General features: G+C 42.6%; 1 protein-coding gene across 4 annotated transcripts in view; it reads left to right on the top strand.

Moving 5' to 3' along the window:
- JMJD1C (jumonji domain containing 1C) overlaps positions 1-22,410 on the top strand; it is a 306,728-nt gene that overhangs the window by 181,940 nt on the left and 102,378 nt on the right. For all 4 annotated transcript variants that reach the window (XR_013636074.1, XM_073353432.2, XM_073353433.2 and 1 more), the window contains exon 3: positions 1,726-1,839. Coding sequence is in view for 3 of the 4 variants with exons in the window: in XM_073353432.2 (XP_073209533.1) it covers positions 1,726-1,839 (114 nt within the window). In the remaining variant the exon portion in view is untranslated. The remainder of the gene's footprint in view (positions 1-1,725; positions 1,840-22,410) is intronic.

The raw sequence follows: 22,410 nt of genomic DNA, 5'->3' as shown, positions 1-22,410 counted from the left end.
TATTAGCACAGTGAATTATTTTTCTAGAAGAAATAAGTCTGTTTTTAGGATGATTTCATTGTATATTCCTGTTTGGATTTAGCTAAATAAAGCAAGTGTGAAATTTCTTATTTGCACTTCAACTGGAAAAAAAAGGGAGGGGTTGGAGAGACAGATTCAGCGTGTCATGTTGTGGAACAGTGATTCATAATGGAGAAGCCCCTGCCTGGTTGGTGAGATACTAGACGTTTTAATGGAGTGGTGCTACAGAGATGCTAGCTCCCAGTTTTTCTTGTTTCATGTTCAGCATATCAGTGTAGATTATGATTGCTGCACTGTTTAGGTGACCGAAGTAAAATTCTGTGTGTGATTGTCCCAGGCACGTTATTTTAGCTATCTGTTCGCCCTCACTTGCACATATTCTCTCTCACATATGTGGCATTTTCACTAATCTCTATATTATACATTTTGAGTGTATGTATATTACTTATTTTTTTCCTCTTGTATTCTTACCTTACGTTCTCGGTTTTGATGCATTTTCCTTTTATTGCCTGTATTCCCTCATTCCTAATTTTCTGTCTTGTACAGTTTTCTTCATCTGCTCTTTCTTTCCCTTCTTTTTTTCATTGCATTTTGCACTTTCTTTGCTGAAAGTGCCCTTTCTTGTCTTCCCCCGGTCCCTTAATCACTTCCTCTTTCTACTGTCAGCCCATTTTCACAACCTCATCATATCTCCTTCCGCTACCCTCAGTCACTTTCCCGGGATTCCCTCTCACCAATCTGTCATCTAACTCCTCCTCTTGGTAAACCCCTGTCCAGTCACACTGTCACTATACTTTTTCTGGTCCGGGAAACTCCACCCCCACTGATCAGAGTGACTGCTCAAGGGGAACCTTCTTCCCCAGTTATATTTTCTTCCCACTCATTCTCTGTAAGATTCTCCTTCTTGCACTAAATGGGAGAGTACGAAAGCATTTTGGAGCCAGAGGAGGCGGCAGAATTTCCACTTGGGAGAAGCACATCCTTCTGAGTCAGTGTGCAGGAGCTGATAGTTCTCTCTGTAAGTGTGGAAGAAGCCCTCCAAGGAGAGAGAAGATCATGTCACTGGAGGCTTAAAAGCTGTTTTGTCTGAGGCTGCTGTGTTGGAGCAGCTGAGTCTGATTGCTGGTAGGGGAAGGAGTAATGTAGCCTGGAGGGAGTGCAGAAGGGAAGATGAAAGTAGGAGAGGCAATATAAGTGTCAGAGAACAGGAGAATGGGGAAACTGACCAAGCATGGTGGAAGAGAATTCAGCAGAGATGAAGGGTGCAGTCTCATGCCTGCATTTCCTTCCACCATGTTGTCTTAAGCAGATGCTGCTGTGCAAGCCTGACCTGCAAGCTGAAAGAAGCGACCTGAATATGCAGCTGTGTGGCCAGGGTAAAATCCTGTGCTCTGAAATGGAACATTGATTTTCTGTGGTAAACACTCTCTTGCTCAACAGCAATGTGGACAAGGAAGACTATGTATTGCAGTTCTATGTTCTCACCCTAGTCTTTCCACTGACAGCACAAACAAACCAGCAAAATACATTCAGGTTCCTATCTTAAATGACTAGTTGTTCTGAATGAGCAAGAGATAATTAAGCATTAACTGGGTTATCATAACACATGTGACTTTATATTTGCTGGAACAATGGGGTAAAGGAGGAGCCAAATCTTATCTTGGTTCTTTGAAATTCTTAGCTTTGTTCATTTTATTTTTTCAGACATTCAAGCCCTTGGTTGGAAAAAGTGTGTACAGGTCGATCACTGCAGTAGAATTCCTTGTGGACAAACAACTGGATTTTGTAACTGAAGATAGTGCCTTTCAGCCCTATCAGGTAAGAGATATGGGTAGTGTACAAGTCCAAGTCATCCAGTTTAATTGAATCCTCTGTGCGTTATTTTTAAAAAACTTTTTATGGGCCAAATCCTGTGTAATATTGAGCCCATTCATTTCCCATTGGTCAATGGAAACAGAAGGTGCTCACCATTTCATAGACTTTAGTGGTGAATCTGTAAGGGGAAAAAAACTACATATACTGTGTCACAGATCCTCCTTCAAAATAAAATTTCTAACCTGTTTGTTAAAAGTTAACTAATACAGCTAATTATGGAGTAGATAACGGTATATTGTCTATTCTACTGGAGATGTGCTTTGGTCATTGAAACTCAAGTAGTGCATTTGTACTTGATTATTTATTGTTCTTCTCTTAAGACTGAATTACAGTAGTTTATTTTCTTTTAAAAAATAGTCTGATTCCCCCCTCATGGGTGACATAAATGGATAATTGCTGCTGTTTCTAAGTGTGTTTTCACAATTCCAGCATTCCAGATTTCTTAATCATAGCCCTAATAAATTAGAAGAGTACTTTCAGTATGTAGTTGTGTATGTGTTTAAGACATGGTGTTTGTGAGGGATCTAGTCGCCAGAATCCTTAGAAAAACATAATTTGATTTTCTTGAAAGATAAGATTTCAAAACATTTGTTCTTTAGTAAATAAAAAGGGATAGAATACTGATTTTCTTTCTTTTTACTCGGACTATAATCAGTCCAATGCAAATTGCCATAAGCTGTCTCTCTATTATAGGTTTCAGAGTAGCAGCCGTGTTAGTCTGTATCTGCAAAAAGAAAAGGAGTACTTGTGGCACCTTAGAGACTAACAAATATGTTTGAGCATAAGCTTTCGTGAGCTACAGCTCACTTCATCGGATGCATGCAGTGGAAAATACAGTGGGGAGATTTTATATACACAGAGAACATGAAACAATGGGTGTTACCGTACACACTGTAAGGAGAGTGATTAGTTAAGGTGAGCTATTACCAGCAGTAGAGAAAAAAAAACAACCCTTTTGTAGTGATAATCAAGGTGGGCCCTTTCCAGCAGTTGACAAGAACGTGTGAGGAACAGTGTGTGTGTGGGGGGGGAATAAACGTGGGGAAATAGTTTTACTTTGTGTAATGACACATCTACTCCCAGTCTTTATTCAAGCCTAATTTAATGGTGTCCAGTTTGCAAATTAATTCCAATTCAGCAGTCTCTCGTTAGTCTGTTTTTTTGAAGGTTTTTTGTTGAAGAATTGCAGCTTTTAGTTCTGTAATGGAGTGACCAGAGAGATTGAAGTGTTCTCCGACTGGTTTTTGAATGTTATAATTCCTGACGTCTGATTTGTGTCCATATATTCTTTTATGTAGAGACTGTCCAGTTTGGCCAATGTACATGGCATAGGGACATTGCTGGCACATGATGGCATATATCACATTGATAGATGTGCAGGTGAACGAGCCTCTGATAGTGTGGCTTACGTGATTAGGCCCTATGATGGTGTCCCCTGAATAGATATGTGGACAGAGTTGGCAATGGGCTTTTTTGTAAAGATAGGTTCCTGGGTTGGTGTTTTTGTTGTGTGGTGTGTGGTTGCTGGTGAGTATTTGCTTCAGTTTGGGGGGCTGTCTATTGTAGGTTATACAAAGGTTATACTTTGAGTCTGTTTGAGAGAGAGTGTTAATCGCTGATCAACACCACAATAATGTTCCTCCCTCCTTCAAAATTACTGTAGTATTTTTTCCAAATACATGGCTTAAAAAATAAAATGGAAATAGGACCTATATAGATAGAATTCTGTTTTTCAGTTCACTTAATGATTGATGCTTTTGTCGTGAATCACTAATATTTGAGGAACCTAAGCAAATTCAAAACTATTTGTCTGAGTCCAGCTTCAATCTTCCAACTTGTTCTTAGTTTACTAAGAAAATGCCTGCTATAATTGTCTTCAGCTTTTCATGAGAGTTTATTTCCTCCAATCTTGCTCATTTCAGTTGTGGCAAGTATCCTTATTTTGGCAGTAGGTTGCTTTGGATTCTCAGAGATCAATCTGAGCAAATTTACAGTAAAGCAAAAGTGAATATATGAGGAAGAATGTTGCATCTTGTAAAGCAATCTGATTTCTATCACCTAGCCATGCAATAAGTGTAGTGGATAGGTGCCAGGGCGGTTTTTGTCCTTGCCCCAAAAAAACGGGAGTTTTGTTTGGGGTGGTAAATCAGTATAGAAGTAATACAGTAATTCTTAAAAAATGTGCACTTGTCACATGAAATGCTGGCTACATCATAACTATTTATAATTAATACTCTATTGTAATTACAGCATGGAAAGAAGTAAGATACACTATCTAGTATAACATTTGTATCTATTAAATTTTTAAGTAGGTATTTGAAGGTTAAAGATGCTGCAGAGACTGCTTTTAGGTTTAGGAGTTTTTTGTTTACACTAGAGTCGGGATCTTCTTACCTGGAGATGTTAATCCTTGACTTGTCTTTAGAAGACATTTCAATCTCTTATTTTCTTCCATAAGAGGAGTTAGAGTCACAGATATTTTTTACTTATTATTTTAAAGAGAGAGGAGTTTTGTGCCAGATTTTTGATATCAGAAACTGAATTCCTGTTTTCACTGAAAAGGTGTAGTACGAGCAGTGCAGAGTTGTATCTGTGTCAGTCCCAGGATATTAGAGAGACACGGTGAGTGAGGTAATATCTTTTATTGGACCAACTTCTGTTGGTGAGAGACAAGCTTTTGAGCTTCACAAAGCTGACCTGATGAAGAGCTCTCTGTAGTTTGAAAGCTTCTCTCTCACCAACGGAAGTTGGTTCAATAAAAGATATTACCTCACCCACCTTGTCTCTTTAGTATGACCAATAACATATAGTGGACACTAGTGTAAGATTTCTTTAACCTTTGCCTCCAGTGTTCCTCCTTCTGACAGGGAGAGGATCATCACTGAGTGTGAGAGAGAAATGATTGTTCCATGCATCTCGGCTGTCCACTGCTGGACTGAGATCCCCAATTTATGAACCATCAAATGAAAATTACTTGGTTACAATAAGAATCTAAATTACTATTTCACTGACACGGTAACCAACAGATTACTGATATTAGAGTCTTTTTAACATACTGATGGAACCTAAATTCTAGATCTAACTAGACACATTTTGTATGTTTTGTGTACTGTATACCAAGATGATGAGCTCACTGACCACTTGAACTAAGGTTTCATTATAGTAAGTATTTGTTGACTTAAGTAGTCAGCTGTTACTGGCATATATTTTGTGAACAGTATTCAGAAGCACATCCCTCCTCCCATTTCCAGGGACAGTGTAGTTTCATGACCAATAATTTTTGTTTAGAATGTGCGAATAAAAATATTGAATGGTAGTGTTCCTAGGATATAAAGGAATCCTTCTGTAAAATACATTATAAGAACAGCCATACTGGGTCAGACCAAAGGTCTATCTAGCCCAGTATCCTGTCTTCCGAAAGCGGCCAATGACAGGTGTCCCAGAGCACTGTGAAAAAATAGATGAGAGCTCCTTCCCTGCCTGAAGGAGCATACAGTCTAAACTAGTTTCTGTTTTCATCACTTTTTAGAAATGCCATCTTGCTTTCTAGAAGCAACAGAGGTAAGACTCCTGGAGTTCAGGAGATAAGTTTGTTCTCCTGCTCGTTCTACAATGCCATTAACCTATTTCTGAATGGAGAACTTAAGAACCCAAGTATGCAAAGATAGATCTATTTTAATCCTTCCTAAATATATTTAACCCTCTGTTTTGGAGTCTAACAGAGTTGTGTTTTCAGCATGGAAGCCTTAGAGACTGTTTTAAAGCTTTATGGTGAACTAGGTTCACCCCCCTCCCCATTGTTTTTTGTGTTTTGTTTTGTTTTTTGCCACACATCATGGTAGTAGTCTGAGCACTTAGTTTCAGCCCCGTTTGCTCAGATTTTTAAAGGTATTTAGTCATGCTGTGCTGATTGCTGCAATGCCTAACTTAAGAGCCTAAATCTCATTTTCAAAGGGTATTTAGGCACTTAGGTGCCAAATTTTAGTGACAGTCAAAACAAGCTGGATTTAAACCTGCGTGGGGGTGACTCCAAATTTCATATCCTGTGCTTCAACCTCTGGCCTATTTCCATTGTAATTGAGATAATGAACATATTCATCATAATGTTACTATTGGGAAATAGATGTTCCTAGAACCTTTCTCTTGTAGATCACTGGTCTGACTCCTGCTCAGATCAGTTCAGATCAGTTGTTATAAAACACATTGGCATCTAACATGATGATCTGTCTTCTGGCCTGGAAGAAATGAGGTTGTTGTCTTAGTCCAGTTTCAAGATGACAAGTGCTCAAGCCAGACAGAACAGCACAATGGGCATCCTTTTAGTCTTAGCAGAAAGGATAAGGATTGAGTAGACAAGGAGACTAAATTATTCTCCCCTCTAGAAGTGTTTGCTCCAGAACAGGGTTAGAGGCACATTAACTGAGGAATTTTGAACCACAGATTCCTATGCCACCCATATCTGCTGCGTGGATCAGTAAACTTCAGTTTCTGTGATAGTAGATCCAGCACCTTTTCACAAGCATTAAATGTACTTATTTTTCAAAAAATGGGATACCATATAACAGCTAGGTCACAGCATCTGGTGATTCTTCTAGCACCTTCATCATCTTACGTGGTTAGTAAATCTTGCACTTCATATATGGATTTACGTAATACATCTATGTTTCTTGTCATAATAGGATTTCCATTTTTCATGTCTGTATGGGTGCTGCTTTTAAGCCAGTCCATTTCTTCACAGATCAGTAATAAGTTTCTTTGAGGCCCTTCATTTATAATTTGTTCCTACAAGATCCTGAACATGTAATGCAGTAGTTATCACCCTATAATTTTTGATTGCCTACCAATCACATACCTGCAGTTTTTATTTTGATTGCTGTATAAAGGATATAGCAGGTATTATTTCTTACGTGAAAATTCTGTGTGTGACTGAGTGCGACTCTCATTCATTAATCTGGGATGGTCAGGCCTGTTAGTCGAGTATTTCTTTGTTATGGCAAGACTCTTTGCTTCTAGGTAAAAGTCAGACTTAAGCAGAGGATCGAGGCAAACCGGTTTAGCAATGACATGAAAATTCTGTCTTGTTACCCACAAGTAACAAGTAAGTGGTGGGTGTAAAAATGTTTGTTATATATTCACTATCCTACTGTATATCTATAATGAACACATATGAGTATGAAACGTGATACATAAGACAAATTATCAATATTTTTGTACTTTGGGTCCAAAATATGGCAAATGTACTTTAAAATTGTTTATATTTTCCATTAACATACAGTACATCCTTGCTATAATGCCCTTCGCAATAGTAAACCTTGAGCTATAGCCAACTTGGTCCCTGGATCCCACCTCCAGCCCTACCTGATGCGGTGAGGGGGCTGAGAGCTCCTCCAGCCCCAGGGCTGCAAATGGTGGGGCAGACAGTTTCCGCGTGGCTGCAAGCAGGGGTTCAGAGGGGGGCAGGCAACTCCTCCAACCCTGGGGCCAGAATCAGGGGTAGGTGGGGGGCAGACCGCTCCGGCCCTGGAGCAGTAAGCAGCAGGGGCTCCATGGGAGCCAGAGGAACTGTCAGTTTGGCTGCAGGGCTCAAAGTGTCAGCAATCCTCTCCCACTTCCCTGCCCTGCAGCAGGACTCTTTCCCTATAACAAACCCCTGGCAATAATGACCAAATGGCTTGGCTCCTCAGGGGTTTGTTATAGTGAGGGTGTACTGTATACTGTTGCGTGGTATGAATGCATATTAATTTTTTTAAAGCAAAAACTTGCAAGCATTTAGAAAATTACCCACTAATATTAGTTTGAGTCTGGTATAATGTAGACAGATATGCTGCTTCCCCATGCAGCTCTAAAATTTCACTTAAGTTCTGATTTTCTCCAGTCCTACTAATTACCTCTGGGGCTTCTCCTGAGCAGAGATTTCCAACTGGTGTAATTTTATGCTTGCTTTTATTGTAGAGTGAAAGATTTCAACTTGTCATCAGATATCCATCTAGTATATTATTCTACAGCACTTCACCATTTAGCCCCAGCTTGAAAATGACACCATGATAGTAGTTGTATTTAACTAAAATTTTCTTTGAAGAATAACAAATTTACGCATACTGTTGTGTCATCAAACACATTCCAATCTATAAACATGAATACTATGGTATATTACAGTGAAGTTGTATATTTCACAGAAATTCACACTAAGCAGAGGTTCATTATAAATAGACCTGCAAATTGCACATTGTTATGAATTGAAAAAATTCAGGACAGACTTTGACTCACTACAACTGAGTTTAACAATGTTTGAGTTCATCATAAGGAATTTCCAGTATTCAAGAAAAATCAGTGTATAAATATGTAGGTTAATAGTACTAAAGCAAACAACTGAATGAAGAAATAGTAAGATACAGAAAACTCAACCATCTATTAAGCAGTACACTGACTTGAAAATTACTGCTTATGAGGGCAAAATCTCAGTGTAGTAAGGTGGTATGTATATTTTTCCTTTCAACAAACACAATGGTAAGCTTGCCTTTTCTCTGAAAAACATTATAGCAAATTGTATTAAAAAAAAAACTTTTCCTATAGTAGACATTTCTGGTGTTTTAAATTGAGAATTTTTAAATATCTAGGCACAACAGAATAGATACGAGGAAGTGTGTGATTTCGTGTCCCCCCTCCCCCCCTTTAATTAAACACTTCATTGGTTCAAACTAAGCACCTACACTATTCCTAAACATAGATAAAATTTGCTGTTTTCAGACAAATTCTAACCTTAACAATTATTTCTGAATATTGCATTTGGGAAGCAAGACTCCATTAATCAGTTTTTGTACTGATTTTTAAGAGGTTGGATACTTGTGAACTGGGATGTTTATTTTAAAAAATCAGCTAACTACCTAGGCAGTTCGAGGTATAAGGTTCCAATAAGTGGTTTGTTAAAAATATCAGTGAATTTACAATAAACTTATAAATTTTAAGTATAACCAAGATTGAGTAGTTAAAACTGAAATCTGTACCTTTTCTGAAACACCATGCGTACAATATGTAATATCCAACAAACACATTCATTTAAGCAATTATAAATTCATTTTGTAATATTCCTTGCTGGTGAAAGAACCAGAATTATAGCAGCAAAGCTGCTTATTATGTTCCTTTGTTTTAAATACTGTAGTTTGCTTGAAACTAAAAAGAGAGGACATGAAGAATTAAAGCATAATATATGCTGTGTGTGGTGTCATCAACATGGTGTCTTTATCTGAACATTTGGCAATATCAGTCTTTCACAGGCCAAGATCAGTTGTATTATATTGTGGACAAACAACAACAAATCCTTTAAAACATGTTTCCCACAACAAAATACATATAAGAATCAGAAGCACAAAATGTGCACAGCACAAATCTTATTGCTTCTCTGCTCACTGTCTGGATAGAACAGAGCAGGGAGTGAACCCACAGGCTCCTATTATGGTTGCCTAGTAACCAATGGTGGAAGTAGTTCTTACACTGCCTGCTGCTCTCAGGACAGCAGCATTAGTATTGCAGGGCCTGCAAACGCTACTTTGTAACCTTTTCTGTAGGCTAAATTTTACCCAAAGAGTTTATGAACATAAAATGACCCCAGACAAGAACAGAGGGTGGCTAGTTGCACAGCTGACTGTGGGAGGTTAGCACAAATTCCAGTTCCATTTCTTCACATTCATTACATTTCCTGCAGGGGGTATTTCACCACACAAGGAAGGAAGTGGAAGGGTGTGCACATGACCATCTTTAAAAGTTCCTCTCTATGGGTCCTTTTAAAAAGTCAAAAATGGCTGACACAAAAAGCTTTGAAAATATCTTGCCAGCTTTTTGTTGTTGGACCCTTTCATCTGTGTAAATCTGCTTCTTCAAAGTCTACCGCTAACCAGAATAGATGAGAGGAAAAAATGAAACCATCATTTAGCTGGGTCTTGCTGTACCTCAGTATTTCATCAGGGTAAGCAGAGGTCAGTCTGTCCACCCCAAACATATTGAGGGTTCCAGATATCAAGATATAAGGTGTTGAGAACTTAAATGTGTGAGAGATGGTAATGCAAAGTGAAGACGGAAGAGTAACTCTGTACTGCAAAGCATTGTTTTTCTAAAGGTTCGTCATTTATCAGCGTTGAAAGGTCAAAAGTGTAACCATCTTTAAAGATGGTTATAAATATATATGCCTTACTGATGATGAAAAATTTGCCTCCAAAATGCAGGCTGTGGCATTGGTAAAATTTTTATTCAGCCCACATTCTGAATGAATTCAGAATACATTCTGAATTTCTCTAGTTAGAGGTATTAGGCATATATGTAACACCATCCTTCCACTTTCCTGTTGTTGTTTCATTGTTATGAGCAGGAACAGGGTTTCACAGTCCTCACAAGTGCCCCATTTTGGCCATCCACTAGCACTGTTGTGAAGGGAATCCAGACCTTTTGCTGATCCGGATCACTAGGTGTTTTGAGCTTCTGGAGCCAATGCAGGCTGCAGTACTGATTCTTACCTGTGCCTTTCTGGCACATTTCCTAGGCACTGACTCTCTCTGCTGCCCCTTCTCAGAAATAAGAAAAGGAGTACTTGTGGCACCTTAGAGACTAACCAATTTATTTGAGCATGAGCTTTCGTGAGCTACAGCTCACTTCATCAAAGTGAGCTGTAGCTCACGAAAGCTCATGCTCAAATAAATTGGTTAGTCTCTAAGGTGCCACAAGTACTCCTTTTCTTTTTGCGAATACAGACTAACACGGCTGTTCCTCTGAAACTTCTCAGAAATGAAGCTTCCCCAGCCCACCTCCTATAGGCTCCCAGGACTGACACCCTCCCGCCCCAAGATACTCGAGTTAGTTGAATACACCCTTCTCCCAAAACTCAACCCCAAAGGTCTGAAGCTTCTGGTTTGCAGTTTAACCTTCTCAGGGGCACACAGCAATTGTGAAACAGTTAATGCAAAACTTGCACAGAGTCTAAGGGCTAGTCTGCACTTGTAAACGTGCCTTGTGTGGTTGTGATGCAGCGAGAGAGTTCTCCCAGCGCTCCTAAAAAGCCAACTCCATGAGGGGCGCAGCTACCTGACCTGGGAGCATGGCTCCCAGCTCTGGTGCACTGTTTACACTGGTGCTTTACGGCGCTGAAACTTCATGCGCTCAGGGAATGTTTTTTCATACCCTGAGTGAGAAAGTTGTAGCACTGTAAATTGCAGCTGTTTTACTTAATCATGCAAAGCACTAATCATACAAAATACAGGAGAGTACTGATCCCTGCTCAGAGTCCTTGGTGCCTTCTGGGCACAGGTAGGGCCCCCTCCTCACTGAGGTTGGTGTTACATACTGAGTGGTCTTGTTCTCTTCTGCCTCATGCTTCCACTTCCTGTCTGGCTCGCAGTTCCTATGTATTCCCTTATTTAACTCCTGAGAGAAAGTGGGTGAGGTAATAATTTCGCACCCCTTGATAATCTGTACCTTATTCCCTGACAACCAGAAACTTCTATACTTGAACTCTGTACCATTTCTTATTTCAACATTATCTTAATAAAATTATTAAATCTGTTGTTGGACCAACTTCTGTTGGAGAGAGAGACAAGCCTTCAGGTTTACACAGCGCTCTTCTTCAGGTCTGGGAAACTTATTCAGAGTCACAGGTAAATACAAGGTGGGACAGATGTTTTGCATAAGTAGTTAACACATATTTCAAGGGGCCTTCCAAGGGTGAAGTGGCCTATTAACACCCTTCCAGTGATGGGGAGGAAGAAAAAGGGGTGGAGGAGGAAAGCAGCTGGAAGGGAGGTTTTGTGGTTTACAGATAGCTGAAATAAGTCATAACTCCAGTATGTGTTCAGTCCATGATTTGTAGTATCTAGCAAAGATAGGCATTTAAATTCCCACACTGCCTTTGTTCTGCCTTTGATAAGTTTCCATTGCTCCTACCACCTTCTCTCCCTTCAGAGGAGTCTGCTAAACTAGCTGCAGCTATTGTTCTCAGATGTTTTCATTTGAATAAGGCTGCTAAGTCCTAAGCATCTTCTGTTGTATTTGTCTGGTGTGTACGTGCTACAGGCCCTGTCAGCAGTGGTAGATATACAAATACATATAGGCACTTATGATACAGCAGGTTTTCATAATACAACTTCACAGTGTCAGCCAGAATTCTAAAGTTGTACAGATATAGTCCCAGCTCATCACACAGAGCATAAGAAAGCTGAAGGATTTTGGTTTTTGTTACCTTCTTTTCTCATAAAAAGAAAGGGAAATAGTGTTGTGTGTATGGTGTGATGTACAGATTAAAACACAATGCACACCTTTTTAATACAAATAAGTTTAAAAAATAGTGAAAACTTGAAGAGAAGAGTGAAATAAAATGTCTGTCTGTATAGATGGGTAGAAAGAATATTTTAAGCAATCCCTAATCATAAACAGAAGACTTTTTTCAACCCTTTTCCCCTCCAAGCTACAGACTTAAAAATAGCTATTGTAACTGAAAAATGCTCTTCTCATGGGCTTAACCTCCACCACTTCAGGGGCTTTTGGGTTTGTCCCACCCGTTGAGAATGACAGAAACAGCTTGAGAACGTTCAGTGCAAGCCAGCTGGCATTCCCCACCATCATGTGCTTCAGCTCCCAGTTTCGCTTCCTTCACAGATGACAGAGCAGCATCCAGTTTCTCAGTCTTTAACTCTTTTCAGCATTCTCTTAAAAATTGTTTCTATTCATGTATTTTAGTGTCCGGACCACCCAAAAGCAGTCCAGCTGGCTTCTCTGGCAGCATCCTGCATAGTGATGATATGAACAGCTTGCTGCTGATACCATCTATACTATTTAATGTACAATCCTGGCATGAAGAGAGTCAAAAGGCTAAATCCACTAGAAATGGTTCAGATGACTTATATTCATCTTTAGTCTGCATTATAGCTGGGAGAGCACTAACAGTTTCATCATGAAATTCATTGAAGGAGAGGAGCAGAAATGTCTTCATGTTGTCGATCTGTTAAATCATTAGAGAGACAGCTAAATAGATACATACTCCTCTGCTAAATTATTATGAATGCCTCCCTCACAAAATGAACTATTCAACTTCCTTGAGAATTTATTTCCTCTTCTCTTCCCAAAATAAGTGGGGTAAAATTGTGTGTCCTGGTTTTCTCCTCTTACTTCTGATTCTGATTAGTCAAGTTACTGAGTTTCTGGTGCTCTTTTCCAGAAAATGAAGAAAAGAAATGTCCAAAAATCTAACTCAGGAGTTTAAAATACTAAAAGAATCCTCTCTCTTGTGAATTGAAGGTCAGACCCTTTCATACTTGGATTCTATATCTGCTCTTAGTATATCTGAAAAGTTGCTGAATTGGGGGTGGTACAAGCAGATGAGAATCGGACATTTCTTGCGTGGAAAAAGTTGTTTCTCTGAATTTGCACATTGATCAGTCCTGAGGTTTCTTCCCTAAGGGAGAAATAAATTGTGTTTATAGCTACATAAACTACCTCCTAGTCTTGCTGTTTATACTGTCTTCTTTGGACATGCTAGCTGGTGGTGGTGGTACAATGTTCTGTGTAAGCTACAGGGCATTGTGTGTAGGCATAGTTATGTATACTGACCCCTTAAGGGTAGTTTAAAAATATTTACACTGTTCAACAGAATGTCTGAAGAGTCACCCAAAAAAAAAAAAAGTGTAAGCTTTGCCTAGGGACACAAATATTGCAGTCAAGTGGTGTTTGTAGCCCACTCAGAACAAAGAAAATTGAGACGGAACATTGGAAATTATCAAGCTGTCACTGTCATCTGTAAATGGAACTAGCACAAAATTTGCCTCCGCAATACTAGATGTACGAGAGCACACATTTTGCTCGTTGCCAACTGTGCCCACATATCTATTCAGGGGACACCATCACAGGGCCTAATCACATCAGCCACACTATCAGAGGCTCGTTCACCTGCACAGCCACCAATGTGATATGTGCCATCATGTGCCAGCAATGCCCCTCTGCCATGTACATTGGTCAAACTGGACAGTCTCTACGTAAAAGAATAAATGGACACAAATCAGATGTCAAGAATTATAACATTCATAAACCAGTCGGAGAACACTTCAATCTCTCTGGTCACGCGATCACAGACATGAAGGTCGCTATCTTAAAACAAAAAAACTTCAAATCCAGACTCCAGCGAGAAACTGCTGAATTGGAATTCATTTGCAAATTGGATACTATTAATTTAGGCTTAAATAGAGACTGGGAGTGGCTAAGTCATTATGCAAGGTAGCCTGTTTCCTCTTGTTTTTTCCTACCCCCCCCCCCCCCCCGATGTTCTGGTTTAACTTGGATTTTAACTTGAAGAGTGGTCAGTTTGGATGAGCTATTACCAGCAGGAGAGTGAGTTTGTGTGTGTATGGGGGTGGGGGGGGATGTGAGAACCTGGATTTATGCAGGAAATAGCCCAGCTTGATTGTCATGCACATTGTGTAAAGAGTTGTCACTTTGGATGGGCTATCACCAGCAGGAGAGTGAATTTGTGTGGGGGGGTGGAGGGTGAGAAAACCTGGATTTGTGCTGGAAATCACTTTAGATAAGTTATTACCAGCAGGACAGTGGGGTGGGAATAGGTATTGTTTCATATTCTCTGTGTATATATAAAGCCTGCTGCAGTTTCCACGATATGCATCTGAGGAAGTGAGCTGTAGCTCACGAAAGCTTATGCTCTAATAAATTGGTTAGTCTCTAAGGTGCCACAAGTCCTCCTTTTCTTTTTGCGAATACAGACTAACACGGCTGTTACTCTGAAACCTCACATTTTGCTAGGAAATTCCCCATGTTAGGTAAAAAATGATTAAGACTGCAGTGATTTTAAATATCCAAGGAAACCCTGCCTTCTAATCTGAAGGAGAGGCCTCTTCACCTTCAGTTTGTTAGTTGTACACAAATTTCTTTTCTTATATATATAACTGAAAATTTCAAATATCCTTCTGATGTGACAGCTGCCATCTTGGTCAACATATTTGGATTCAACCGGGACTTGCAAAACTAAACACATGAGTCTGTGCAACTTGAGTTAGATTGGGCACAGAGGGTGACACACGTTGGCCAATGGGCTGCTGCTTCTTTCTTTAAAAAAAAACAAAAAAAAAAACAAAAAGAAAACCTATTTATGCTGTTGGTGTACTTTTTGCATTTCCCTCAAGTTGGATAATGAAAATAGACTTGTCAGTTTCACTTTTTAGAAACAGTTTTTAGTGAGTATCCCTTTTTATATTCTCACTTAGTTGCTGTCAGGGGCAGTTGGTGGTTCTCTATACCTTTCTGAAGGAATTCAGCACCTTACAGAATTGATGACCTAATGTTGCAAGCACTGCAGGGGAATGCTTATTTAAAAAACAAAACAAAACACACATTCCTAGTTACAACAGGAATTTTAAAAAAGTAATTGGAGAATTTCTGTTGGTTTTGTGTTTTGTTAGAAGCCTGTTTTTACAGTTCCTAAATTTTAGGCTAAAATTGACCTGACCGCAAAGTACAGTTTGTTAGATAGCAAACAAAAGGATTTCAGTTACTATGTTCTAGGGTTGTCAGATGTCTGGTTTTTGAACAGAAGGCCCAGTCAAAAAGGAACCCTGGTCGCTCTGGTCAGTACTGCGTACGGGGCTGTTAAAAGTCTGGTCGGTGGCACAGGCAGGCTCCTTACCCGGCTCTGCGCAACTCCTGGGAAGCTGCCAGCATCTCCCTCTGGCTCCCCCACCCCCAGCGCCAGCTCAGCTGCTCCCATTGGCCAGGAACCATGGCCAGTGGGAGTTGAGGGGGCAGTGCCTGCAGGCGCGGGCAATGCATAGAGCCATGTAGTCATGCCTCTGCTTAGGAGCCAGAGGGAGATGCCGGCAACTTCCTGGGAGCCACCTGAAGTAAGCGTTGCCCGGAGCCTGCACCCCCCTCCTCCACCCCAAACCTTTGCCCCAGCCTGGATCCTCCTCCTGCACTCTGAACCCCTCATTCTTCTTCGAGAGATGACCCTGTGGGTGCTCCACTTCGGGTCATGGTGCATCCCTGCTCCTTTGATGGGAGATTTCTACAGCAGTACCCCTAGAGGCCGCACACACGCAGTGTGTGACTCACAAGCTGTCAGAGTTTGAATAACAGGTGCACGGCCCAGGTTCCTCAGTTCCTTCTCTACCATCCCTGGCTAGAGACAGAGTTCAGCAATCCTCTCAGATTTAGTCATAGTTAGTTCTGTTTCTCAGTTTAATTTAGATAGTTTAGTTTTTAGAGTTACTACTTAAGAAAAATAGTTTAGTTATTTGAGTTTAAAAAAAAAAAAAAAAAAAACCTCCTCGGTTACGGACATGCCTGGCTACCCAGGCTTCAAGAGATGTGACTCCTGCAAAAACCTCCTCGGTTACGGACATGCCTGGCTACCCAGGCTTCAAGAGATGTGACTCCTGCAAAAACCTCCTCGGTTACGGACATGCCTGGCTACCCAGGCTTCAAGAGATGTGACTCCTGCACAGATGCCTCAGTCATTCACAGTGTGTATGCTATTTGTGAGAGTCTCAAGTACCCTAAAAATGCATCCACTGTAACAAGCTCAAAGTGTGGACCCGCAAGGACAGGGAGCTAAGACTGAAACTGCTCCTATTAGAAAACTCCCTCAGACCCGCATCTGACCCTGGCCAGCAAAGCTCTTTAAAACCCTCAAGGGAGAAGGGCAAAACAAAGAAACTGCCAGCTTCCTCCCCCCTCAGTGGCCACTCCTCAACAAGAAAGTCTCAGATGGTTTCTGCCTCACCAGTGCCCGCCACTCCGTGGCTCAGCACTTTTGACTCAGGCACCAACCATGAGTTGGCTGCTCAGCTACCTTTTGCCAAGGCTCAGGGCTTTCAGCTGCCCGCTTCATACAGCTCTCCCTCAGCCATCTTTGACAACATGGTGCCAAGAGCTGTCATGGTGCTGAGACCACAAGCGGATACCGCGGCACCATTGTTTGATCTTGCTGCGCCGCTTTCTCACCTGCCGCAGCCGACGTTCCCGACACCAAGCCACCTAAAATCGCCTGCCTGCCAGGCACCTACTTCTGTGGCACAATATGCACCACCAGTGCAAACTTCAGTGCAGACACTTATGCCGCCTCAGCAGATGCCTCCGCAGACTCTGCTTGCACCAACTGCAGCGGCACCAATTCCATTTCAGTCATCCTTCACTCCTTATCGTGAACACCTGGAGTCACTGCACCGCCTCAGTTTTTACATCAAGGGGATTTAAGAGTGTCCCAGGCCCCTGAATTTCTGCTACTCGGCACCATTCTATCACTGAGACCTTCAGTATCCTATCTACAGTACTCATCTACCACTTCAAGCCTCTCAAGTGGCAAGGAGGAGGATGGTGAAAGTATGTTTTCCTCACAATATTCCTCCCAGGTTCCATTACCTGCAAGTAGGAGACGCACTAAAGCACAATCCTCCTGGTGGCTACCCACACTGGTATGGTAACCCCTGGATGGGACCACCTGTGCCCTTTTCTGGGCAATGGCCACACTGGAGTCCATGGAACTACACCACGACACAGTTGGGCGTTTGCTGTGCCGCCCATAGGAAAGATGTCAGACCTTTCCCTATGCTTTCTTACACTGATAAGTAGATAAGACCTGAAGTAGCCGCTCTGCCTCCACAGGACATCATCGCTCCCCACATCTCTCCTACGGTGATACCACCACAGGAAGCCAATAAACCACCACCTCCCACTACTGATGAGCTCTTTATTTAAAAGAGTATCTGATGAGCTCAAGATTACCCTGGAAGAGGTACCAGAAACCCACCATGGGCTTACCAACATATTACAAGCTACCACCTCATCCAAAATAGCCCCCCCAATTAATGGGGCCATCATGGAATCGGCTAAAATTATCTGGTAGACCCTGCCACGATAACTCCCACTAGCAAGAGACTGGACCGCAAATATTTTATCCTGTCGAAGCATTCTGAGTTTTTGTTTCAACACCATCACCCAGTTGGCTAGTGGTTGAGTCGGCCAATCAGAAAAATAAGCACCAGTACTTCTGATTTACCCCATCTGACAAGGATAACAAGAGCCTGGACTCCTTTGGGTGCAAAGTGTATTCATTTTCCACCTTGCAATTTCGAATAGTTAATTACACAGCACTCTTTGCAAAATATGACCACAAAAATTATGCTAAAGTAATGCAATTTATCGATGATGTCTCGGAAGACAAACAACAACAATTCAAAGCAGTGGTGTCTGAGGGCCAATTGATCTCCCGCACAGCTCTTCAGGCCTCCCTCAATGCTACGAATGCAGCCGCCATATTCACAGCCATGGCCATTGTCATGCGGCGTGCCTCGTGGTTTGCCTATTTCTCCTTTCCCAAGGAGATACAGAGCGCTGTCAAAGATCTCCCCTTCGATGGGGACAAGCTCTTTGCCTCTGCGACCAATGAAGTCCTGAAGGGCTTACGTGCCACGCTCAGATCTGTAGGCATCCAGCCACCTGCCACAAAAAAAAGAGGCAGTACAGATATCAGCCATCTCAACGGCCACGCTACCACACTTTTGAGCAAAATCAGCATTTCAGACAATATGATACACAGCAACGCCATAAACCCAGAACCAGATGACGTCGCCCTCCACAAATGATGGCGACCCACCCTCCTACCTCAAATAAACAAATTTGAAGTCTTGGTCGAGGGTATAGAAAGCCTCTCACTCTCTTCAGCGCCGATTTCAACCATCTATTTCTTTAGATACCATCTACGCCCCTTCCTTACCAATTGGGAAGCCATCACTACGGACAGATGGGTCCTGGAAATTATCAGATTGAGTTATGCCATCCCCTTCCTCTCCTTACCCGCAGCCCCGTCCCTTTTTAGGGACCCCTCTCACGAATGTTTGCTCCATCAGGAGGTACAACACCTCATACAACTAGGAGTGATAGAGCGGGTACCAGCTCAACACAGAGGGAAAATATTTTACTCCAACTACTTGACAGAAAAGAAAAACGGCAGGTGGTGCCCTATCCTCAATCTTTGACATCAAACAAGTTCATCAAGAAACAAATTCCATATGGTTACTCTGCCAACGATAATTCCGGCGCTGGAGCAGGGAGATTGGTTTTCAACCCTCGACCTCCAGAATGCATATTTCCATGTCATTATCCACCCTGCCCATCGACGTTTTCTCAGATTTGCTGTGGGAGTGGAACACTATCAATACAGGGTCTTACCCTTCGGCCTTTCCCCACTGCCCCATGTATCTTCTCAAAAGTACTAGCAGTCGTAATAGCACATCTCAGAAAGAAAGGGGTCCTCATTTTTCCTTCCCTGGATAATTTTCTCCTCAGGTCCCCCAGTCACTTGGAGGTCATCCGAGCGTCTTCTGCAACCGTGCACTGCTTCCACACCCTGGGATCTAAAAATAAATAGAAACAAATCTACCTTAAGACCTACCCAACAATTCAACTTCATTGGGGCCCACCTCGATTCCACCACGGGTCTTGCCTCTCTTCCCCAGGACAGATTCCATACAATGGGAACCCTCATTACCCAGATACGTGCCAGCCCGCAGGTTACAGTCCAAGATTCCCTGCAGCTGTTAGGACACATGGTCGCTTCCACATTCATGGTCCCAAATGCCCACCTGTCCATGCGATGCCTTCAGGGGTGGCTAGCCATGGTATCCAAATCAAATATCCACAGATTAAACAAATTGCTAACTATGCCCCCGAAAGTCAAGGACTCACTCCTGTGGTGAACCTCTCCTATCAACCTCTGTGCCAGGGTTCCCTTCTGACAAAAACCCCCTTCAATGTCCATCACTACAGATGCATCCCTCACAGGATGGGGAGCGCACCACCGCAGAAGAGCTCAGTGATCCTTCCCCATACAGCACTCAACGACGGCATTCTTTCCAGCATTTTCCAGACCTGGGGTTATCTCCAACTGGATCTATTTGCCACGTCAATAAACAAAAAATGCCCAACCTTCTGCTCCAGAGCAGGCCTGGGGACACACTCTCGTGGAAATGCCGTTGTGCTCCCATGGACTGAAACTCTCATGTATGCGTTTCCACCAATACCGTTGTATTACTCTGTTCAACAGACGATAAGAACAGAATGATGCTGGAACTGTCTAATAGCCCCATCGTGGCCCAGACAACCCTGGTATCCCTTCCTCATGCGGATGTCGGTCAAGCCACAGATTCCCCTTCCCCACCCCTCAGCAACCTTCTATCGCAACCAGCTGTTTCACCCCGACGTACGACTCCACCTGAGGGCCTGGTATGGTTCTCTAATAAGGAGTTAACATGTTCTGAACAAGTGTGGACAGTCCTACTACACAGCAGGACATGCACCATGTGCACTACTTACCTACATAAATGGAAGAGGTTCACATCTTGATGTACTGCCAAACAGACCACCTCAGTTTCCGCCCCACTCCCCCTAATAATGGATTACGTCCCGGACCTTAAAACATCAGGTCTCTCGACGAGCTCGCTCAAGGTCCACCTCGCAGCAATCACCACATTTCAGCATAAGATTGACAACACCACAGTCTTTGCCCATCCAGTAGCCAAAAGGTTCCTGAAGGGCATCCAAACTTTATATCCAGACGTAAAACCGCCTGCTGCACCCTGGGACCTCCACCTGGTCCTCAAAGCTGATGAATAAACCCTTTGAGCCAATGGCTACATGCTGTCTTCTCCACCTCTCCATGAAGACCACCTTCCTGATAGCAATCACGTCTGCCAGACGAGTAGGAGAAATGGAAGCACTCATGTTGGAACCTCCGTATACCACTTTCATCCGTGATAAGGTCACACTCCACACACATCCAAAGTCCCTGGCTAAGATACACTCTTCCTTTCACCTCAATGAGGCAATACACCTACCAACATTTTTCTCAAAATTTCATGTTAATGCTTTTGAAACAGCAATGCACACTCTTGATGTGTGCAGGGCACTGTCCTTTTACCTGGATAGAACAAAACTGTTTAGAAAAACCCCCAAACTTTTCGTCTCTACCACTCAGCGATCACAGGGAAAAACTATCTCGACCCAGAGACTCTCCAGATGGATTGCAGACTGCATACGTCTCTGTTACCAACTGAAACAAATACACCCTCCTACATCAATTAGGACACACTTTACTAGAGCTGTCTCCACGTCCACTGCCTTTCTCCATAATGTCCTGCTTTCTGACATATGCAAGGCAGCTACCTGGGCATTGAAACTTACCTTCGCCAATCATTATGCTGTCATGCACACAGCAGCATCCGACATCAAGATGGGTAGAGCTGTCTTGTCAACAGCCTTCATACCTGATTTGAAGTCCCAACCATCCTAAGGGATACTGCCTTTCAGTCATCTGAAGTGGAGCACCCACAGGGACATCTCTGGAAGAAGAAGAGGAGGTTACTCACACTGTGCAGTAATTGACGTTCTTCGAGGTGAGTGTCCCTGTGGGTGCTCCACTACCTGCCCTCCTCCCCTCTACTTCGGAATCTGGAATGCACTCCATTGTAGAGAAGGAACTGAGGAGCCCGGGCCGTGCACGTGCTATTCAAACGCTGACAGCTCTTGAGGACACTGCGCCTGCATGGCTCTTAGGGGTACTGCTGTAGAAGTCTCTGATCGAAAGTGCTGGGATGCACCTTGACCTGAGGGACACTCATCTCGAAGAAAGTCAGTTACTGCACAGGATGTGTAACCTCCTCTTTCTGGCCCCACCCAAGAGCCCAACCCCCCCAGCCCATAGCCAGTACCCCCTTCCAACCCCCTGCCTCAGCCCAGAGTCCCCTCCCACACCTCAACCCCCTGCCCCTGCCTGGAGGCCTCTCCTGTACCCCAAACCCCTCATCTCCAGCCCCAGCCCAGAGCTTGCACCCCCAGCCCAGCGCCCCTTCCTGGCCTCATCCCTCCTGCACCCCAACCCCCTGCCCCAGCCTGGAGCCCTCTCCTGCATCTCAAATCCCTCATCTCTGCCTCCCCCCCCCAGAGCTTGTACTCACAGCCCACAACACCACCCCCCTCCAACCTCCTGCCCCAGCCTGGTGAAAATGAGTGGGTGAGTGAGGGTTGGGGAGAGCAAGCTACAGAGGGAGGGGGATGGAGTGAGGGGCAGGGCAGGGCAAGGGTGTTTGGTTTTCTGCAGATAGTAAGTTGGCAACCCTATTATGTTCTGTTACTCTCTTTCCCTTGATAGTCTATTACTATAGTCTCTAAAATGCAATTATAGTATCTTCTACAAAATGGTACGTAAATGTGTAAATTAGGGCTGTCAATCGCAGTTAACTCATGCGATTAACTCAAAAAAATTTATCGCCATTAAAAAACAAAAAGAAAGCAAAAGAAATAGTATTTTTCAGTTCACATCATACAAGTACTGTAGTGCAATCTCTGTCATGAAAATGCAACTTACAAATGTAGATTTTTTTTTTTTTGGTTACATAACTGCACTCAAAACCAAAGCAATGTAAAACTTTCGAGCCTACAAGTTCACTGAGTCCTACTTCTTTTTTAGCCGATCAC

The sequence above is a fragment of the Lepidochelys kempii genome, chromosome 7 (genome assembly GCF_965140285.1).
Source record: "Lepidochelys kempii isolate rLepKem1 chromosome 7, rLepKem1.hap1, whole genome shotgun sequence".
In the NCBI taxonomy this organism is placed as follows: Eukaryota; Metazoa; Chordata; order Testudines; family Cheloniidae; genus Lepidochelys; species Lepidochelys kempii.
Note: the sequence above shows the minus strand (reverse complement) of the source record. Positions and strands in the feature narration are given on the sequence as shown.